The 19758-nt window shown below is 48.4% G+C and overlaps 3 protein-coding genes across 4 annotated transcripts; 1 reads left to right on the top strand and 2 right to left on the bottom strand.

Moving 5' to 3' along the window:
• Window positions 1-171: 171 nt before the first annotated feature.
• On the bottom strand, window positions 172-3615 carry RBM41 (RNA binding motif protein 41). The gene is made up of 7 exons (XM_031594081.2): window positions 2964-3615; window positions 2764-2880; window positions 2464-2653; window positions 2090-2294; window positions 1453-1826; window positions 1070-1217; window positions 172-828 (listed from the first exon to the last, which is right to left on the bottom strand). Exons 1-7 carry the CDS (start codon window positions 3500-3502, stop codon window positions 674-676), a joined length of 1728 nt encoding a protein of 575 aa, XP_031449941.2. The 5' UTR covers window positions 3503-3615; the 3' UTR covers window positions 172-673.
• Window positions 3616-3628: 13 nt separating this feature from the next.
• Window positions 3629-12186, bottom strand: LOC116229552 (nuclear pore glycoprotein p62). 2 transcript variants are annotated; one of them, XM_031594087.2, is made up of 12 exons: window positions 11776-12186; window positions 10209-10606; window positions 9742-9852; window positions 9467-9595; window positions 9135-9230; window positions 7955-8057; window positions 7670-7814; window positions 7499-7548; window positions 7230-7364; window positions 6498-6609; window positions 5670-5736; window positions 3629-3839 (listed from the first exon to the last, which is right to left on the bottom strand). In XM_031594087.2, the coding sequence occupies exons 1-12, from the start codon at window positions 12057-12059 to the stop codon at window positions 3748-3750; spliced, it is 1722 nt and encodes a 573-aa protein (XP_031449947.2). In that variant the 5' UTR covers window positions 12060-12186; the 3' UTR covers window positions 3629-3747. The 2 variants fall into 2 exon arrangements, with proteins under 2 accessions (XP_031449947.2, XP_031449948.2); XM_031594088.2 differs by lacking the exon at window positions 3629-3839 and adding an exon at window positions 3848-4827.
• Window positions 12187-12347: 161 nt separating this feature from the next.
• DNAAF6 (dynein axonemal assembly factor 6) lies at window positions 12348-19704 on the top strand. Its single transcript, XM_031594089.2, has 7 exons — window positions 12348-12542; window positions 12647-12751; window positions 14591-14654; window positions 15698-15803; window positions 17515-17611; window positions 18138-18223; window positions 19511-19704. Exons 2-7 carry the CDS (start codon window positions 12659-12661, stop codon window positions 19638-19640), a joined length of 576 nt encoding a protein of 191 aa, XP_031449949.1. The 5' UTR covers window positions 12348-12542; window positions 12647-12658; the 3' UTR covers window positions 19641-19704.
• Window positions 19705-19758: the final 54 nt, after the last annotated feature.

Raw genomic sequence — 19758 nt, 5'->3', positions numbered from 1 at the left:
TTCCTGCAAGTTGTTCTGGGGAAAAAGGCAAAATGGGAGGGAATGTAGCGTGCAATAACTTACAATATATACAGATAGAATCTTGAGTAATTTTTGCTGGACTTGGAGCTCCACTGCCAAACAGTGGCTTTAGCTCAGCCACTTAGAGCAGACACTCTGCAATAGATCAGAGCCCCAGCAACTCCTGCACCCAAAGCACTACCTTAAGGCAAACTACACTGTTCCTATAAAAATACCGAAGCAGCAGAAAGTTAATTACACACACCAACTAAAGACACTAAAAGAAAGTCAAGTCTGCAAAATCGTGCCCTCTTGCACGCTGGTCCCTTTTCTCTCAAAGGAACACACTGACATGCAAATAAAGATGCAGAAATACACGATCTAAACACATGTATTTACACAGCTTCCCCTCCTCTTCCTCGCCACAAAGGGCTGAGAATGCATTCAGGTAGAGCACCCCAACAGCAGTGCAATAACAGCACATGGAAAACACAGCTCCGGCCTTCCTGAAGATCCTCATGTGCCAGCAGGGCAGAGGAGAGCCCTGCTTCCTCAGCACCACCCTCCTTGAGGCTGCATTCAGCCCTCACCCTGCCACTGCAGGTGCACAGAGCTGCACTTGGGCTCCCACCAGTCCTGAGCAAGGCAATCCCAAGGCCTGTTCCTCCAGCCCTTACGTGGCAGTGGGCACTGCTCCAGCAGAAGAGGGAGCAGCAGCCTCAGCCTCTGTCGACGGCCCCTTGCTTTTCCCAAATTCAATCACCATTGGTTTCCCCTGCAGTCTGTACCCATTCACCAGGAGCATCGCATCCTGGGCCGACTGAATATCTGCAAGGAAAGAGTGGAATGGTTCTCAACCCACACTGTGACCCAGCGCAGCACTGGAGTCCCCAGCCCAACAAACCCAGCATGCAGCAGCCCGTTTTGATGACTCTTCCCTCAGCCCACAGAAAAGAACACGACCCAAGATGAAGGGAAGGGAGCAAAATCTGCTCCTGCAGCATGGAGGGGGCTCTGCACCACGGTGGGGGAGACAGGGAGGAAGGGAGAGGCAGGAGGCAGAGCTCACCAGGAAAGGTGATGAAGGCCTGACCCCGCATGCGGCCGCTCAGCAGGCGGAACTGGATGGGCCTGCTGTCCTCCTGCTGGAACCGAGCAAACAGCGACACCAGGTCTTTCATCGTCACACGAGGGCCCAAGTTCTTCACATACAGCACCTGTTGTGGAGGCATTAGGGTCAGCTGGCCTGTACTGTGCTAACAGGTGTACTTAACCCACTCCCAGCCGGTACACCTCAAATGTAGGAGCCAGTTCAGCCCTGCTGCCAGCAGAGTCCCCTTCCCCACGCATGCAGGAACAAGGACCTCCAAGCAGCAGCCCGGCAGGAGCCAAGAGCCTTTGCCTGCATTCCTGGCTAGGAAGATGGATAAAGCATGGTTCATCTCCACGTACCTTATTGGGCTCCCCAGGATGGTAGGAAGAAAACCGAGGTATATTGCGGAGTTCTTCCTCAGAGAGCCGGTTCTTGCAGATCTCGTCCTCTGGGATGAACTCTACAGGCTCCTTTATAGTCACAGGCCCTGGAGGGGACTGGTGGGGCTTTGCTGGAGGAGGGCTGGGGCTTCCTTCTTGGCCTGGCTGCTCTTCCTGGTCAGGAGGTGATGACTCCTCAGTGTCAGAGCCCTGCAGGGCAGGGGCAGGCAGCGAGCACGCAGCACTTGTGGTTGGTTGGACCTCTCCAGGCAGCTGCTTGCCCAGCACCTCTTGGTAAACACTCTCCAGGTGAACCATGGGATTCTTCTCATCTGTTATCCTTTGCGTGTCACCTAATCCACAATAGAGAAGCACGGTGTGATGGTGCACTTCTCCCCCCACTGGCACTTCATCCCTTAAATTCCTCCTGCACATAAACCACTGACCGAGCCTAGGGCCAGGAGCAGATCCAGCCTCACCTGGGCTCCCTAGCTCTGCGGCAGGGAGCAGAAGGATCGCTCTGCACCTCCTGCCTCAAGTCCATCCCACGGCATTCCCAGCGATACCATCTCTGCTCTACTAAACAGCCCCGAGAACAGAAGGGATGGGGGCACACCTTGGTGGTACAGCGCCCGCAGGAAGGAGTGCCGGTCCGTTCCCTGGAACAGAGCATTCTCGATCTCCATCTCCCTCCGGCTCAGCTGCTTGCTGCCAGCAAACCTCTGGGGCAGCTCCAGGATGCGCTGCCGCTCTTCCATCTTCTCCTGGATGGCATTGAGGCGCTCCTGCACGGCTTCGGGGGCCGCTCCCAGCCCGGTGTGCTGCGAGAAAAGAACCGGTATCAAATCAGCACCACCAGCCGCCTCCTGCGGGGGGTTGGAGCACCGCCGCACGGGGCAGCCGGGGGCTGGAGGCGTTCAGCCCGGAGAGGAGGCGGCTCTGCAGCCTGCCGGTGCTTACGGGGCTGTTACGAACAAACTGCTTACAAACCTTCCCCGCAGCGCGGTTCTTCCATAGCGCGATCTCGGGCTCCGACAGCCCCAACTCCCGCAGCGCTGCGGTCTCTTTGTCGCTCTCCTGCAGCTCTCGGAATTGGGATAAGCTCAGCGCTCCGGCCGCCGCCTCGCCGAAGGGTCTGTAGAACGCCGCCGGGGCAAAGCACCTCCGCTTCGATTTACACCTGGAACCGAGAGCAGCGCAACCGCCGGTTGCTGAGCGGGGCCGTGCGGGGTCGGAGCCGTGCGGGGTCGGAGCCGTGCGGGGTCGGAGCCGTGCGCCCCCGGGACTCACCGCTCGATGGAGGCGGAAGTGTCGAGCTGCTGCTGCAGGAGGCTCTTCAGCTGCCTTTCCCCCTCGGTCTCCAGCTCCTCCAGCAGCACCTCATCGCTGCACACGCTGCTGCTCACCCTGCGCCGGACAGAACGCCGCTCAGCACACTGCCGTGCACACGCCGCTTCCTCCCCCCCACCGCTCCCCGGAGCTCCGCTCACCTCCGCATGGCCGCGCCGCTCCCCGCTGCCTCCGTCCGCCCGGGACTCCAACTCCCAGCAGCACCCGCGGGAGGGGCGGCGGGGCGGAGGTGACCGATCGCCCCCTGGTGGCGGGGAGGACTAAGCGCAGCTGTGGCCGCGCTCGGCTGAGCGCAGTGGGCGCACGGCGTTCTAAGCGCGTTGTTATTGAAAGCGGTACGACAACGCTGTGTCTCACAGCTTCGCAGCACGCTTGCTCCACGTTTTCTTCTACCCTCACAGAGCATCACGCCCAGAATCGCAGCAGAAGGAGCCTTTTTCCCACTTGAACAGCTGCTGTTTTTAATCAGACACAAATCCTGCATACAGGTGCTTTGGGAACGCTCAAAGGTACAAACACAAAAGCAGTTTATGCCAAAAGAAAATGAGATCCCACTTTCAGAAGCAGAGGCATACCTAATTAACCCCTCATTAAAGCCTATGTTGTAATGGGGGAAAGCTGAGGCTATCAGACCCCTCACAACAGCTGTCCAGTTCTGTAAGGACCCAAATAACAGCATATGGATCTGTGATCACAAGTATTCAGTTTACACTGAAGTGCTGAGCTGGGGTGCCCAGCTGTGAAGGCAGCAGTTGTGTACCTGCAGCAGGAGAACCCTCAGACACCGCAAAGAGTAACTTCAGAATTTAAAACAAAAGAAATTTATTGCAATTAAAGAAAAAACAAAAAAGCAGATGCCAAGCAGGTCCCCACCGACCTCTTCTCTACGGGGATCCGAGGTTGACATCCTGAACTTGGAGTCCTTCAATCAAAGGTGATGCGGAAGCTGCGCTCCTGCTCCTTGCGGCGGCTCTCACAAACCTTCGTCACCTCCTCCACCTTCCTCTGCAGCAAGGCTGTGGGATGGAGAACAGCTCTCACTCTCACACCCACCCTCATGCATCCCTGCCCTGCTCAACCTGTGAACCAACACCTCCCCTGTTCTGCCATTCACAGAGGGAGGCTCAAGGCAGAGCGCTGCCAGCTCCCCATGGCCTCACAGGTCACACTGTGCATCCCAGGAGCAGAGCGTGGCACTCAGGGATGGGAAGGTGGCACAGCAGAGCCTGCAGGCACTCAGTGCAGTTCCTGGGCACGGCAGCAGAGAGCAGAGTGAAGCCTCCCTGCACTGCAGCTGCAGGCTGACTGAAGGCAGCCACCTTCTGGAGGCGTTTCCCTGCACGCCTCACACTCCAGCAGTTGGGAATGAGGCAGCTTACAGGTTAGCCCATCTGTTGGGAGCATTTTCCTGCAGGATAACAGCCACAACAAGCTTTTAATTGCAAGTATAGTAAAAAGTGCAATGACACGGAGGAGATACAGATCACTTTCAGTCACATTATAGATAACTTGTTATACATTTCCAAATCAGTGATTTGCAAATAAGCCACGGATTGACTCTCATCTTTAAATGCAGGAGGCATGGCAATATTCTCTTGGCACCAAGCAGAGCAATGTTTAATTTAATTTCATGAAAGCTTATCAGAAGTAACTCAACAGGGCTACAGCATTATGTCACTCTGTGGTTTGGAGATATTCCAGCTGAAGTTTTAATTTTGCAGCGTGCCAAACCCAGAACCTTCCAGTAACATATTAAGCAACACATTTCAGTTTGTCAGTTTGCAAAAACCCACCGTGCAAAAGTGGCATAAAATGACAGTCTGCTTTCGCTGCCTCCTACAGCTCAGAACTCTGCTGTAACAAAGAAAGTCATTCCTGCTTCTCTCAGGAGGAGAAAGCAGCTCAGAACAAGGCGTTATCCCAGCTCTCCTGCCAGGGAGGCCACCGTGGGGATGAAACATCAGTGTGTGTTCAGCAAGCCCGTTCGTGTCAGCGTAAGCAAAGCTGAACAAGCAACATTAATTTGACTGAAGATCCCCAGTTCCAAGTAATGCTTGAACAAGTCAGACGAGTTAAGCACCGCTTTGCACACCTATTCCTAGAACAGATCGTTATCACCCGCTGCTGCAGGACACCCCTGAGGGTGCTGTATGGGAAATGGAGCTGATAGAGAAACTGATATTTTCTAATGTTCTGTACAGTCAGCATTCTAGGAGCTACACCAGGCTTCACAATGAAGGCACGTCTGGAATGCAAGCATTTGCATTTATCTTCTAGAAGAAAGGCTAATTTAGTTCTGACCTAAGCGAGCCAACAACACTGTTTATTTTATTTCTCAGTCAGAAGCAGTGTGGCTGCTTCCAGCCCAGAACTGTGCCTGCTGAGAGCAGTGGCACAGCGCTGCAGTGAGACCACCTGGTGTTGGTGAGAGCTGTGCTCCTCATTCTGCAGTGCCCCCTGCAGCTGCTAACATCTGTCAGTACCAAAACCACACACAGCTCTTAAATCCCCCTCGTGGACAAGATAATCCCTATCAGGAAAGTTCCTTTCTTTTTTGTCCTCAGTGTTGAGCCCCAGATGCAAGATGGTGAATTGGCTGAATGAATCCAAACTAATTAACAGTAACTACAGTATCAAACGTTCACCATCAATTAAATGTTCTGCTCTGCATTACTTCAAGTGACTGTTATGCCACGTTTCCATGCAGTGTGGCACTTCAGCAGAGGCTTTTAGTTCACATCAGGAAAATCCAAGGAGAAGATTCCTCAATGACCTCCAGGAACTCATTTCTAACCAGGTACATGCTTTATACTTATGTTCCCTAAGAGCTGCAAGATGACTCTCACCTGAGTTCTGGTCAATCCATTGCAACGAGTCCATGTGTGCATTCAAAATCTTACAGATCTGCTGAAGCTGAACAGAAGGAGAAGGTGTGAGTTACTGTTAGAGCACATTAAAACTACGAGCAGTACAGGACAGTGCTGGATTCTGCCTTTGGGATGCAAAGCAATCAGACTTCTCACATGTACAGCTCTACCAACACAGCATTTCTGCAATGCAGCAGCTGCATTGCTTTGCTTCTCTTTGCCATCAAGGAAACAAATTGATTTAGAGTGTGCCTGTGGCTCAGTTTTAGTCAGACTCAGACCTAACATGCACCACAATGTGAATCTGAGCCTTGAGGTGAGAAGAGGAAAAAGGAACAAAGTAAAAACCTCAGTCTGAAACACCAAAGTGCCATTTTTACTGAAAAAAGCCACTCAGTAAAGAGTGAAGAGCTACAAGGAGCATTGAAATCAATGTAATATGGATCAAAAAGCTCATAATTTGTATCCTTGTGAAAACAAGATCTAAAAGTAGTATAGAAAAAGTATTGACAGCTGTGCTTTTTGCACAAAACGCTCAAACAGAACGCAGGATCAAAGTTAAGAAACAGCTCTGGATCGAGTTATCTATTCAAGAATTACACCAGAAGCAAAAAAGGTTCATCTCAGAGTAACTACACGGCCAGGTTGGCTTGCACTGCATTACCAGAGAATCGATAAACAATAAAACAAAATGCTTTTCCTAGGCTGAGACTAAAAGCAGAGCATCCACCAGCAGACAAATGAAGTGTCAGCACCATTTTATAGCCTGGGTCTCTCTTCCAACACACAAAAGCAGTTTGGATTTACCGGGTCGCTGGTGTCTGCGGGGCGTCCCGATGTGTTCAGGTGCTCAATGATGTCCTTGAGATCTTGTGCCATTCGCTTCAGCTGAGCATCAATGTTCTCAGCCAACTTATAGCTGCAAGATGCAAGGGAGAATGTGTGTCAGAGCACTCAGAGCAAGCTGCAGATAACCTGCTCTCAGTCACACCAACTGCAGACGATCAGAATTAGCATCCAGGCCTTTCAACCAGGGCATGGCAGACACAGAGGAGGCAACTCCTCAATCTTCCATTCTGCTGGACACTTGGAGACAGATAAATAACACTGCTGAAGTTTTTTCTGGAAGGTTTTTAATCAGAAGTGAAGAGAGCAGCTGGCCCAGATTCTTCAAGATTTGCACCTCTTGAACCAAATAATTCTTTAATTATCCCACTAAAATTCAACATTTGCAAGGATGCTCAAGCTGCACGTAATGCATTCCGCTCTTATCACTTCTACCACTAATTATGTTTTTTTGAGAGATGATGCCTAAATAACACCTTCTTAGACAGCTGGTGAGACCAATACCCACCAAAACATGCTGATTTAAGAGCTTCCAATTGCAATTCCCATATTTCTAAGACATAAAATATGACATAAAACAGGATTACATATTAGAAGAAAGTCACTGACAGCTAATATTATCCCGTATCCCCATTTCTGACTGATCATCACCACATTGCTCTGCTTATCACACATTCAAAACAGATCTCTTACGTCCTCTCCCGTTCTTCATCCGCGTGCTGCAAGTAAATGGTCCCACTCTGCTCCTTCACAGATTCCTCCAGAGGGGTCAGCAAGTCTTCAAGCTCCTTTTGCTGGGACAAAATGAAGTCCAGCTCCTGATCCAGTCTGAAAAGGACAATGTGAACGACTCAACACAATTTAGATCAGGCTGATGTTCAAGAATTTCCGTGCAATACGAGATGATGGAGAATAAGAACAAACAATAAAGAAGGTCATCTCAAGTATTCATAGTTTCTCACCTCTTCTGATCAAGCTTCACTTTCTCTACTTCTCTGTGCAGTGAAGTAATCTGGAAATAGAAGACAATTATACCAGGAAAATTCAAAAGAAATAAGCTATATCTGGATTATATCTGCACTGCATCTCTCTAACAAACTTAGCAAGCAGAACCAGGCTGGCTGCCACCTGACCTTCTCTCCGTTCTCTATCAGCGTCCGATCCCAGGCATTCACTTGTGTAGCCTGATGGAGGAAATGCTTCTCCTGATCTTCCAGCTCCAGGCTCCACTTGTTTATCAGGCTCTCCAGCTGAGCATATGTCATCACAGGAGGTGCACTGAGAGGAAACGTGGGACAGTACAGAACACTGGGTCAACAATCAATGCACAACCCTCACAACTCTGCATCCCCTTCCCTCCACCAGTTACCAGCACTAATACTGCCTCTTGCTCTAGACAGCTGTAACAAAACACTCACCTGGTTGTTGTTGTGGTTATAGCAGCTGTAGAAGTCACAGCTCCAATAGTACCAGTTGTAGTTAATGGTTTAAGGTTCAAAGCAAAGCTAGAAGCAGAAGTGCCTGAAAAAAGAAATTCAGATCCAACAACAGAAGAGGACATTTGTTGTGTAACACATCAAGGACACGTTCAATATACAGCTCAGCCACATCCCTTTAACAAAGAGCAAATCCCATGTGTGTTGGGATGGGCATAAAGCACTCCTTGGCACAGTTAGCAGAAGTGGACTGGAAATACTTGATTAGTAGCTCTAACAAAACAAGGAACTGGCAGTCTGCACTTCACATAGCCCTTATCCCTCTCCAACTCCTTGTGCTTTGCTATTAGAGCTGACACTTCTAATAGCACATCCAGGTGCTGCACCACAACATTGCTGCTACAGTATTTTGTAGAAGAGATTCCCACATCACCACAAAGTAAAGGAGCACCTATCAGGCAGTGCCATCACTCAGACACACAGCACTTTCATCATTGATCTAAATCCTTCAGTGCCTCCAGAAACAAGCTTTAGGAATACCCTGAGAGCTTGGCAGCAGCCATATTGTTACACTGAACACTGACAGCTCACTGCATCCAGAACAGGATGCTCCATCCTGAATGTGAGCACTGCAGCAGCAAATTCCACCATAGATTTTCACACGTGGGTTGCCACTTCAATACAGCACTGAGCACCTGGACTGGGAAAAGCTTGTGAAACTCAACACTTGGAAATCTTCCACTTAAAATATGGAAGAAACAGCTTAATGGGGTGGAATCAAAATGTAAATACTCTCTCATCAACCACCCCCGCAATCCCTGGCCTTTCTCTCTCCTCCTATCCCCACATAAGTCTCTCCCTAGGCTCTCACAGCAATCCTGCATCTACACAAACAGGCCAGAGACAGAGCAGCTCATCTCTTTACTTTGCTTACTCCAGGCCAGAACTTCAAAACCTTGCAGGCTTTCACTCAAAGGCTCTTTGCTGTGCACAAACTCAGAAGTCATAAGTAACTGTGAATGTAGGGAGATGAAAAAAGAGAATGACATAGAAATACTGTGCTATTTTCAGTTATATCAGCACTGCTACACTAGTGTGGTCCTTTACACAATCACTAGAAGGAAGACAGGCTTCCTTATCTTCATCAGCATCTGGTTCTTACTGGTGGCAGTGCTGGTTGTTGCAGCTGTTGTTCCAGGAGGCTTTAATCCAAATCCAGACGTTCCAAGACCAGCTGTACCAGTAGAAGGGGCACCAACTGCAATCAGAACACAACATTACAGTTTGTATATCCCATTAAACACAGCTCCCCAGTGAAAAACAGAACTTCTGAAGCTCTTCGTGAGCAGCTACAGAAGTCTTCAGGAAGGTGGCAAACAGAGAGCAGCTGCCCTTCCAATCATTTCTATTACCACAGCATCTGCTGCTGGCACACAGCACCAATCGTGCTGCTGGTTTATTCTCTCCTGTACAGATCTGTGTGCTGTGACTTACGTGAGAGGCCTGTGCTGGTGGATGAGGCTGGTGCTGAAGAACTTGCTATAGATGCAAACAGCACAGGGCCTGTGGAACCAAGGAGGGGAGCTGTGCTGGCAGCTGTTGTTGTAGATGCTGTAGTTGTTACTGCAAACAGAAGAAGCATAGATGATGTGCATGTAGAGCCCATCAGGCTTTCACACACTTCAGATTCTGGTTTAAAAAACTACAGGGAGGACAAAAGACTCACCAAGCCCTGTGTAATTATTTCCTACCATTTTTTTCCTCCCTACCTCCCAGTTTGCTTCCAAAGGACAGAGTGGGTCCCTGGCTGGTGCTTGCAGTCAGTGTTGCTGTGGGTGCACCAGTGGCTGCTGTTGAAACCAATGACCCGAAGTTCAGACCTGAGATAAGAGCAGCAGAAGTAAAATGATGAACCTTTTACTACAGAAAAACTGATGGCAATATTCAAGTTAGTAGAAGAACGTAAGCAAAACATTAATATTTAATGTAACAAAGGCCCTGCATTATCCAGGAATGGAACTTGGAATAGCAAGCTCAATACTTAAAAGGCTTTAACAAATGATTCAACACTGATGAACATCATTCTCGCCCGTGAGCCAGCGATCTTCCTCCCATGTATAAGAAATACTCATCACAGCCATAGCTTTATCTCACGTGAGCAGAAGATCTCAGGCTGTGCACACCACCCCCAGCAGCACTCCTGGTGACAGCTTCCACTCCAAGCACAGGCACTCACCAGAGGACTGTCCCCCGAGGCTGAAGGGAGCTGCTGCAGGCTGGGCCGTGCTCCCTAAGCTGGCAGTGGTGGTGGCAGCAGCAGCAGCTGGTGCTGCTCCAAAGGTCAACCCCGTGGGTGCTGCCTGAGGAGCTGCAGTGCTTGTGGTACCAATGTTGAAGCCGGTTGTTCCTGCCTGAGTTGTGGTGCCACTGGAAAATGTGAACCCTCCAGTTGTGCCAGGCTGAGCTGCAGTGGTGGTGGTGGTGGTGGCAGATCCAAACATGAAGCCAGAAGGAGCTGCTGCTTGACTTGAGGGCACGCTGGTGGGTGCAGAGGTACCAAACCCAAAGCCTCCTGTGATTCCAGTAGCTTGAGTTGTGCTCGTGCCTCCAAAGTTGAGTTTTGGTGCATTTCCCCTATAAAAGGGAAAAAAAGGAAGACAAGTGAGCCAGTCTGTTTAAGTCATGCATCCAGTGAAACAATGACTTGGCATTCTTACTGATCACATGCAGACAAAACAGCAGAAAACCTTTCAGAATGATGAACGCTTGGACAGAATTGTATTCCTGTTTTGACAAAGACTGCATTACAAGTCCTGCCATCTGTAACTCTGTCTCCTTACACTGACACTCCCTAAATTACTTCCATGCACCAATGCATTATAAGACATCTGCAGTAGCATCAACAAAGCCATTAACTCTCAGCCCCCAGACACCCTTTTCATTTCCTCTACCTGACGCTGTTCTTTCAGTCACCTTTTACCACTCACCACCAACTTCAGTTCCCTCCCCACTGCTCTCACACAGACCAGAAACTGGTGTCACTGAGGCTGCCGTATTGTGACTTTGTGCACAGCTTTTCCTCTAACATATGAAGTCTGCTTGAAGTTCAAGTTGATTCAGCAAAATGAAGGATGCGCCACCAAATGCTGTGATAGTGTGATGGAATTGTATGCTTAGGCAATAAGTTGTTGCAGACCTCAGGAAAAGGTTCTTCACCAGAGGGCTGTGGGCATTGCTGCTGGTCCTCAAGGAGTAGACAGTGCAGGACAAGGGGAAATGGTTTTAAGTTGAATGAGGGAAGATTTAGGTTGGATGTCAGGGGGAAGTTGTTTGCTGTGAGAGCGGTGAGGTGCTGGAACAGCTGCCCAGAGAGGCTGTGGATGCCCCGTCCATCCCTGGAGGTGTTCAAGGCCAGGTTGGATGGGACCCTGGGCAGCCTGGGCTGGTGTTAAATGTGGAGGTTGGTGGCCCTGCATGCAGCAGGGGTTGGAGATTTGTGATCCTTTGGGTTTCTAACCCAAACCATTCTATGACTCTAGGAGTGCTGGGACAACACTCTCAGACACAAGGTCTGATTTCAGGATGGTGCTGTGTGGAGCCAGGAGTCGGGCTCTGCCATCCTTTAGTGCCCCTTCCAACTCAAAACGCACGATTGCATGAACCCCACTCTAAGATCCAGCACAGCCCCAAGGCCTCGTTACAGGCACACAAGCACACGCCGATCCCAGGGCACCGGCACCAGAAGTCCGACGGCTCCCCACACGGCCCAGCCCGCTCCCCACAGCCCGACCCGCGGCCCTCACCCTAACGGGAACACGCTGGCAGCCGGGGCGGCGGTGGCGGCTGTTGCGGGCGTCCCGAAGCTGAAGGCGGGGGGCAGCGCGCTGCTGGCCGGCGTGCTGAAGGAGAAGGGCGTGACGGGCTGGCTGCTGGCGGGCGTCGGCGCAGCGCTGCCGAACGTGAATCCCGAGGACGGGGCGGGCGTGAAGGAGAAGCCGGTGGCCGCGGTAGTGCTGGCGGTCGTTTTCGGCGTGTTGAAGGAGAAGCCGCCTCCCGCCGGGGTCGAACCGAAGTTGAACTGGCTCATGGTGCAGAGACGGGCGAGGAGAGAAGCGTGAGCGGACCGAGCCCCGCCCGGAACGGTGCACGCGGCCCTGCAGGACCCGGAGCCCCGAGCGGACCCACGCTCCCAACCTCCCGCGGCCACCAACAGCCGCGCACAGCGATGACGTTAAGAAGGCGCACACAGATGACGTTGCGATGACGCACGCTGATGACGTACTTGACGCATGCGCCCAACGTCTGCGCCCGCTCTCGCGCTCCCCAACTGACCAACCGCCGGCCGCGCGTTCCCGCCCTCGTCAACGATTGGTTGGTCTTGCCGCCACTCGTTGCTCGCCTCTGTTGGATTGGCTGCGAGGGCTAAAGGAGGCGGGAAAAGGAACGGGGCGCCGTTACCTCAGCAACGACGGACGCAGGCGGTGGCGGTGTTGGGTCTTCGCGGTCCTGCGTTGCTCTGTGTGACGTGAGGCGCTGCGTTCCGAGACCCAGGCTACAAGGGGAAGGCGAGGTACGTGCGGTTTTGATCTCATTTGGTACTTATCACGCAGCGCTTGGAGAAGGGCAGCGCAGTGCGAAGGCTTTGTTCTGACGTGGTGCTGGTTTCCCCTGCAGGTGAGGAGGAGGATGGAGGTGGACGTTTCTGCAGTCTGCTCTTTGCAGTCCCTTGCCAAGCTGCTCAGTGATGCACGTGGGGATGAGGACGACGATGACTTCGGTGTGAGTCTTTTGTGTGATTTCTTCACAGTGCCCAACATTATTGACTAAGGAGATGCAAACCTCACTGTGCAAATAAAGAGGGAAATAAAGCCTAGGATGGTTTTGGAATGGCTGAGACAACTAGGAGATATTTTTGGGTGCCACAAGAATATATCCTATCATATCATAGAATGGCCTGTGTTGAAAAGAACCAAAATGCTCATCCAGTTCCAACCCCCTGCTATGTGCAGGGTCACCAACCAGCAGACCAGGCTGCCCAGAGCCACATCCAGCCTGGCCTTGAGTGCCTGCAGGGATGGGGCATCCACAGCCTCCTTGGGCAACCTGTTCCAGTGCCTCACCACCCTCTAAGTGAAAAACTTCCTCCTCATATCCAACCTAAACCTCCCCTGTCTCAGTTTACAACCATTCCCCCTTGTCCTATCACCATCCACTCTCATAAACAGAATGGGAGGGATGTTTATTTTTTTAGCCTGAAGGAAATGAGATGTGGCTGAGAGAGCGCTGAGTGCTTAGATTTCCTTCTGCTTTTCCCTGAAGTCTTTTGGAGGTGGGGGCAATTACAGCAGTATGCAGCTTCTGAGTAAAGACTGAAACATCCAGCAGAAGTGGAATGTGTTAATTCTGTACCAGGCATTAAAAAAGGACAATTGATCACAGAAGTACAATAGGTATACCGGGGACTATAGAACGGGGAAGGGTGAGTAATCATACTAAAATGAACGATCTGAACGATTATTGAGAGAAATATCTCTGTGTTCTTTTATATCAATTCATCTCAGGACTTGAAGCAAATCACAGAAGAACTTCTCTTGCACCTGCAACATGGAGCTGTGCAGTTATGTAGGCACACACGGGTGCTAGGGAGAAACAATCTGCCTTGCTCTACTCAGGAAGGGCCACAGGTGCCACTAGATATGATGGCCAAGGCCACAGAGACTGCTGAAAACGTTGACAAGTCTCTTAGAATTTTGAACAAGTTGCATTATGACACTGATAACAAAAACAGTGAGCATCTGAGCTCCTCATCAGCTCTCAGAGCAGAGCCAGCTGGCTGGCCTGGCAGCTGTGTGCAAGCAGTGGCCATTGGGGCATCTGGGGAAAAGATATCTCCTAGAAGTTCTTTTTTGTAGCTGGTAAATGCAGTCCTTCATGCTCCAGCTGTCCTTCAGCTCTTAAATGCTGGCTTTCTGAAGCTGGAGTTATCACTGTACATCTTTGCAGTAAACATCCTGATTTTAAAAAGAATTTGTTTACATCTTAATAATAAAATGAATGACACTTCAGAGGCAGAAAGGGAAAATTGCTACAAGTTCTGTCAATTAAGCCTGAGTCAAGCTGGGCAATTTGAAATCTTTGTTTGGATTTAATTTAATGTTCTCTGCAGATGAGGCACTTCTATCAAACCGAGGGATCTTCACACGTAGATAGAAATGCCTTACATTGGCCTATTAGCACTAAATTGATTCATGATTAGAGGAAAATGCTGTTGCCTCATATGATCTCTACTGTTAAAAGGAATTTGCACGTAGCACCCTTGGCTTCTTGCAATATTTTCATGGCAGGCAAAGCACAACAATTTTCTCAAAATGTCATGGAAACGAATCTTTGAGAAGCACTGATGGCTGCAGCACTGCTTCTGGGAGTCCTGCCTGCACCCCGTGCATTGGGGTGCTGTGCTTAGTGAGAGGGAGAGAGAATCCGTGCTTCAGTCATGAAATGGTGGGGGAATTTTTGGCTCTAGCAGTGACTTCTGATAACATGTTGTAATTACTGATGTGATTGTTACTGAGCTGTGGTCTGTGATAATTAATTGGAGTCCCATTTGGGTTTTTGCAGCCGTGCTGTTCTGTCAGTGCCATGACTCCTGGTAGCATTGGACCAGTAAAGAAAGAGACCAGTGGTAAGGAGTGTTTGTATATCTTAGCATTCAGTTGTGTGTTAACAGACTGCAACAGCTGTTGCAAGTTATCACAGATGGTTTACTTCAATAAGTGAGTGGACCTTTGAGGTGGAAGCATCATTACATTGTTATAGTTACACTAAAATTCTTGTTTTCCTGGAAACTTAACTGCAGAATATATAAAGAGCAGCAGAAAAGGTAACTCTGGAGGGCAGGACTTCCAGTGGTGATGATAAACAGAGCACAGAATGTGGGCTGGCAGGAGTCATAAGTGGGCAGCAAAAAGCTCCATAGAGATACTCTCAGGGAATTGTTACTGCCTAGAGCAAGCAGGAGGGGTAGGCTTCTAAGGGGGCACCTGGAGTGATCTTCATGGGGTAAACTGCACAAAATTGAGTCTGGATGAAGGATGAGGGGTTGGGAGGTGTGCTGTGAAGCACAGTTGTGTGCCATCATCCCCAGAACGATGAGAACATGTGGCATGAGAAATGAGCTTAGCTCAGGACTACCCTCAACAGACTGAGAACATCTGTTCTGTTTTCTTCTTACTGTACCTTGCTCTTTGTCTGCAAGCCCTGGTCAGTGTGACCATCTTCATTGTAGGTTTGGGACAGCCCATGTTCTTCTGCTATGGACTTTCCTGAGTCATCAGTACCTCATCTGGACTGTGCTCAATCACTGATGGCTTTATATGTGAGGGAGAGATCCTTTTGTAAGTGACTCTGCTCACTTAAAGTCTCGTGTCAGAGACATGGGGGAAGATTAATATTTCATCATTCTCCACTTTAATCATTTTGAAGCGCTGGATATTTTATGCCTGAAAGGACAATTTCCTTGGCATAGAGGTTGGGTAAAGGAGATTTAAGGGAAAGGAATAGAAAATGTCCTCCTTCTTCAAATTATGATCTTTTATAATATTGAAGGGAATGAGATCATTAGCTACAATTTATTTTGTTGAAAAGGTTTTTTTCCTAGAGTCTAGAAATCTGAAAGTTTTCAGCAAACCAAGGGAGAGAAACAGAGATTTTTCTTATTGCTTACAGATACCTTACAAGTGAAATCTGAACACAACAAAACTATTTGGAGCACAGAAGAGGTCCCGGAAGGATCCGAATTTGACGACACCTGGGATCCTAGAGAACAGCCAGAGTAGGTGATCTGAGATGGTGTGCTGGGGTTTGACATGGTTATAATACAAAGATGGGTTGTACAGCTTCCATATGAGTGGACAGTGGTCTGGAGAGCATGTCAAGAAAAGCTGGTGGAAGGACAGCAGCACTGCAAGAAAGCAACAAGCGAGGAGGGATTGTAACTTCTCCCTTGGAAGCCTTCTGATCTCATAACAGAAAGGCAGAGTTGGTTTTTCTTGTCACAAGACACTTTGCAATGTCAGATACTTCTACAAAATGAGATGAGGAGGGGAAGCAAACCAGCAAAATGATGTAGTGGCTCTGAAACATGCCACATTGGTGTGAAGTACCTGGTTCTTCCTGATGCAGCTGAAGTGCATTCACTTTTCACACTCAGATTCATAAAGCACTCCAACTTATGTTTATTTCAAAGAATTAAACTCTTCAGAGACAACTACCACCATAGGAAGTAAGGCTTTATGCTGGCAGTTATAAATCTTTTTATTCAATTGTAGCTTTCCAAGGGACAGACTTAAAAGGGACAGCCTTAAACAGTCTTTTCCCTTCCTTATAGAAGCACAACTTTTTAGAAATAGGCAAGCGTGTTAGTTATGTTGTAGTTTGTCAAGGTCAGAAACCCTTCAGGGTCGAGTAATTTGCAAAGCAGGGTTTGAATTGATCATCAGGAGCACTGCATGCTGGAACAGATGGGCTGAAGTCCATGAAGCTGCACCCACACTGTTGTGTAGCTGTTCCTGAATCTATCACTGGTGAGGTATGGAATGCTCTCCCTTTGCATTGTGGGCACAACAGGAGCTTTATTTCACTCTATTTTTGACCCTTCCCTCCCTGCTGAAAGGGCTGTGATGCAGCCCTTCTCCAGCCTCCAGCAATTACGTCCTGTGTTGCACAGATGAGACAAGAGTATAAATCTTTGTAATAGTTCATCAAATTAAATCGTAGGAAAAGGCCCAAAAGGAAAACAGATGGTTAGAGGTGCATCCAGAGCTGCTAGACAGATTTCTCATTGACTTAGGAATTATTACATATGCACACGAGCACTGGAGATGTGAAAAATACTTTCTATACACTTCTTTCCAACAGCTTTGAGAAGAGGCTCCATTTATTTTGCTCAATTTAGCAGGAGTAATATGTTCTAAATGCAATCTTTCAGTTTGTATTCCCTCATTCATTAAATATCGAGAGCAAAGGAACGTGTGATTCTAGATTTTGTAGGGTTCTAAATTAAACAAATTGATTTGGAGGGGAATAACATTAATGTTGGCCAGATGCAAAACAATTAAAATTAGGCAGAGGCACTTCTAGGCTGCAAGAATAGGCTGGGTGACAGAACATGTAATTGACAGCACCTCTTTCCAGGCCTTTTCCCAAGAGTCTGTGCAAGTAGTCTGTTGGCTATTTGCTGAGGTCCACGTTCACTCAGAATGCCTCTTCTGCTCTACGATCCTCCAGTGCTGGATAGTGAAGTAGAGGCAGCACAGTGATTGCCTGGGAAGGTGGAATGAATGCTTATGTTGTAGCAAACTGTCATGGCTCTGGACAGAAATCCAGTGCAGTTGGCTTGAAGACTTGAAGGAAGACTGGGAAATGGGAGAGAATGTGATAAGGACATGAGCACTCGTACAGAGATTGATGGTCCTTTGAGAAGTACAATTTCCTTCAGCCTCCTGGCCTATCTCTGGTGTTAGCCAGCTGCTCTTCTTTTTCAGGTATGAGATTTCATTCAAACAGCAGGTGGGTACAGAGGATGTCTTCTTTGGAATGAGCAGGAAAGACCCTTCCACAGCATGCTGTGAAGATATGGTGGTGAGCTGAGCCTGTGTTTCCCATCCCTTCTCTGTGCCCTTTTCTGCACAATCTTGCCCTCTTCTTGAGACAGAACGTAAGCATCAAGCTGCATGGCTGCCTTCAGCCTCCTGTGGGATTTTAATTTGTAGTTATCCAAGTGTTTGTAGCTTAATCTGCTCTTACTAACCTGAGGAACTCATGTACATCTCCTCGAGGAGAAGAAGCTGAAGAGAAGCTGTGCAATATGTGTCACAGAAGGAGATGAAAGCAGCTCTAAAACAAGGTTTCACCTTGGACACAGTTTTGGGATGGGGAGAGTCTAGGAAGGAGATGATTTTCATCTGCCTGCATTTGTTACAAAGCATGTGAATTATCAGGATGCCACAGTATTGCCAGCCTAACAGATCCAGTCCTGTTATGATCTGATCAATGACCTCCCTGCGCTCTTGGTACAATTGCTGTGTGATTTTTTTTTTTTTTTTTGGAGCTGTCTTTTACAGATCTACATATCTAATCACAGCTTTCACTCTACCCACTGTTTCAGATTAAAATCAAGCTGCCAGAGACAAAGTTCTCAGACATCACATTAGATATCCAGGACAAGGTTCTTGACCTCAGAACTCCCCAAAAGTAAGTCAGACAGCACAGTGCTTGCATAGGAAATCTTAACCCTCTGCCTCAGACTGACTTCCTGCACTGAGTGGGGTGTGGGAAGACTTCACATGTGAATAGCCTTCTGTTAGCATCAGTCAGTTCAAGATGCACACTGTGGATTAAGGCCAAAATCAGTTCTGTCCCTGGAGGACTAACTGCAGAAAAGTCACCTTTCTCACAGACAAAAAGAGTCTGAACTAGTTACCCCCTGCAGAAATTTAACCTAAAGATGCAACAGTGCTGAAAGAATGTTTGCAAGTGCTCTGAAACAGGAAAGCCAAGAAGAGTAACTCCAGATTTTGACTTGTGAAACATGAAGTTAGTAGAAGAGGTAGCTTAATGCAATGCTGCAGGTGTAGCAAATCCTTCACTTCCATTTTCTTCTGCAATTTTGTCTTTTTGGTGACTCAGATCTGCCATTATCTTAGTATCCAGCTGTCTCAAGTCACAAGCCTTGCAAATAAAACGTTTGCTGTAAATCTGATGGTTGCTTGGGTACAGCCTGAGCCAGTGCTGTTCTGCAGATGTAAGTGCAAATCTGCTCAGTATGAAAGAAACAAATAAGATTTCAAGTTCTACCTACGAAGAAACACTGTGTTCACACAGATGTATGGGAGGGCTCAAAGGAATTATTTTCCACTGCGTAGTCCTGGGGCTGACTCTAAGCCCAACTGATCTTGTGGACTTTTCCATGTGCTATCAGCTGGTTAACTTCTGTAGGTGATGTGTAAGTGTGTTTTGACTGTACCTTGGCTGTGGCTCCTACAACACAGTTGAAAAGGTCTGGAGTAACCCCTGTTATCCACGCTACCATGTTGTTTTTTAGGGTAGGTAGGTGTGTCTTCTGTGAAACCAGAATGTCCAGAATCTCTAATCCAGCTGTGCCAGTTTCTTCTTGCTATAGAATACAAGCTCCCCCAGACACTTTAGGCATTTTTCAGGTTTTTACCACCAGAAGAGCATTATCAGTGCAGCTTCTCCTTCCTCTGCATTGTGTAGAAGCAAGAACAGTGGAGAGAACTCACAATCCATCGCTGGAAGCTGTTGTAGCAACAGCCAAAAGAAAGGAAATGTTGGAAATGCTCCAGGGCCTATATAGTTGTGTACCAGGTATTGCAGAACTGTGTAACTTGTCATGAGAAGGATATACAGAATGGACTTTCCTTGATATACTGATTCTTGAATCACAAGAATGGCTTCTAGTGCTATCTCAATGGCTCACGTGGTTTGGGCCATTAAAACTCATTGTGTCCTCCTTGACAGGAAGCTACTGCTGCATCTCCCTTGCCCTGTGGACAGCAAGAAGGGGAAAGCTCGTTTTCTCTCTGAAGAGGAGCTCTTGGAAGTCACCTTAAGGATGAAAAGGGAGTTTGATTTCATCAATTTTGCCTGATAGAGGAGTGGAGGAACTTTACAAAAAGGAATCTCTGTAAATCTGAAGTCTTTTCAAAATCTAAGTAGTTGTGAGATTGTTTCCCTTTATCAGACCAGGGGGACCATAATGGAATAAA

The sequence above is a fragment of the Phasianus colchicus genome, chromosome 14 (assembly GCF_987193195.1).
Source record: "Phasianus colchicus chromosome 14, bPhaCol1.hap1.1, whole genome shotgun sequence".
NCBI classification, from domain to species: Eukaryota; Metazoa; Chordata; class Aves; order Galliformes; family Phasianidae; genus Phasianus; species Phasianus colchicus.
The sequence above is the reverse complement of the archived record's forward strand: the minus strand, read 5'-3'. Positions and strand labels throughout refer to the sequence as shown.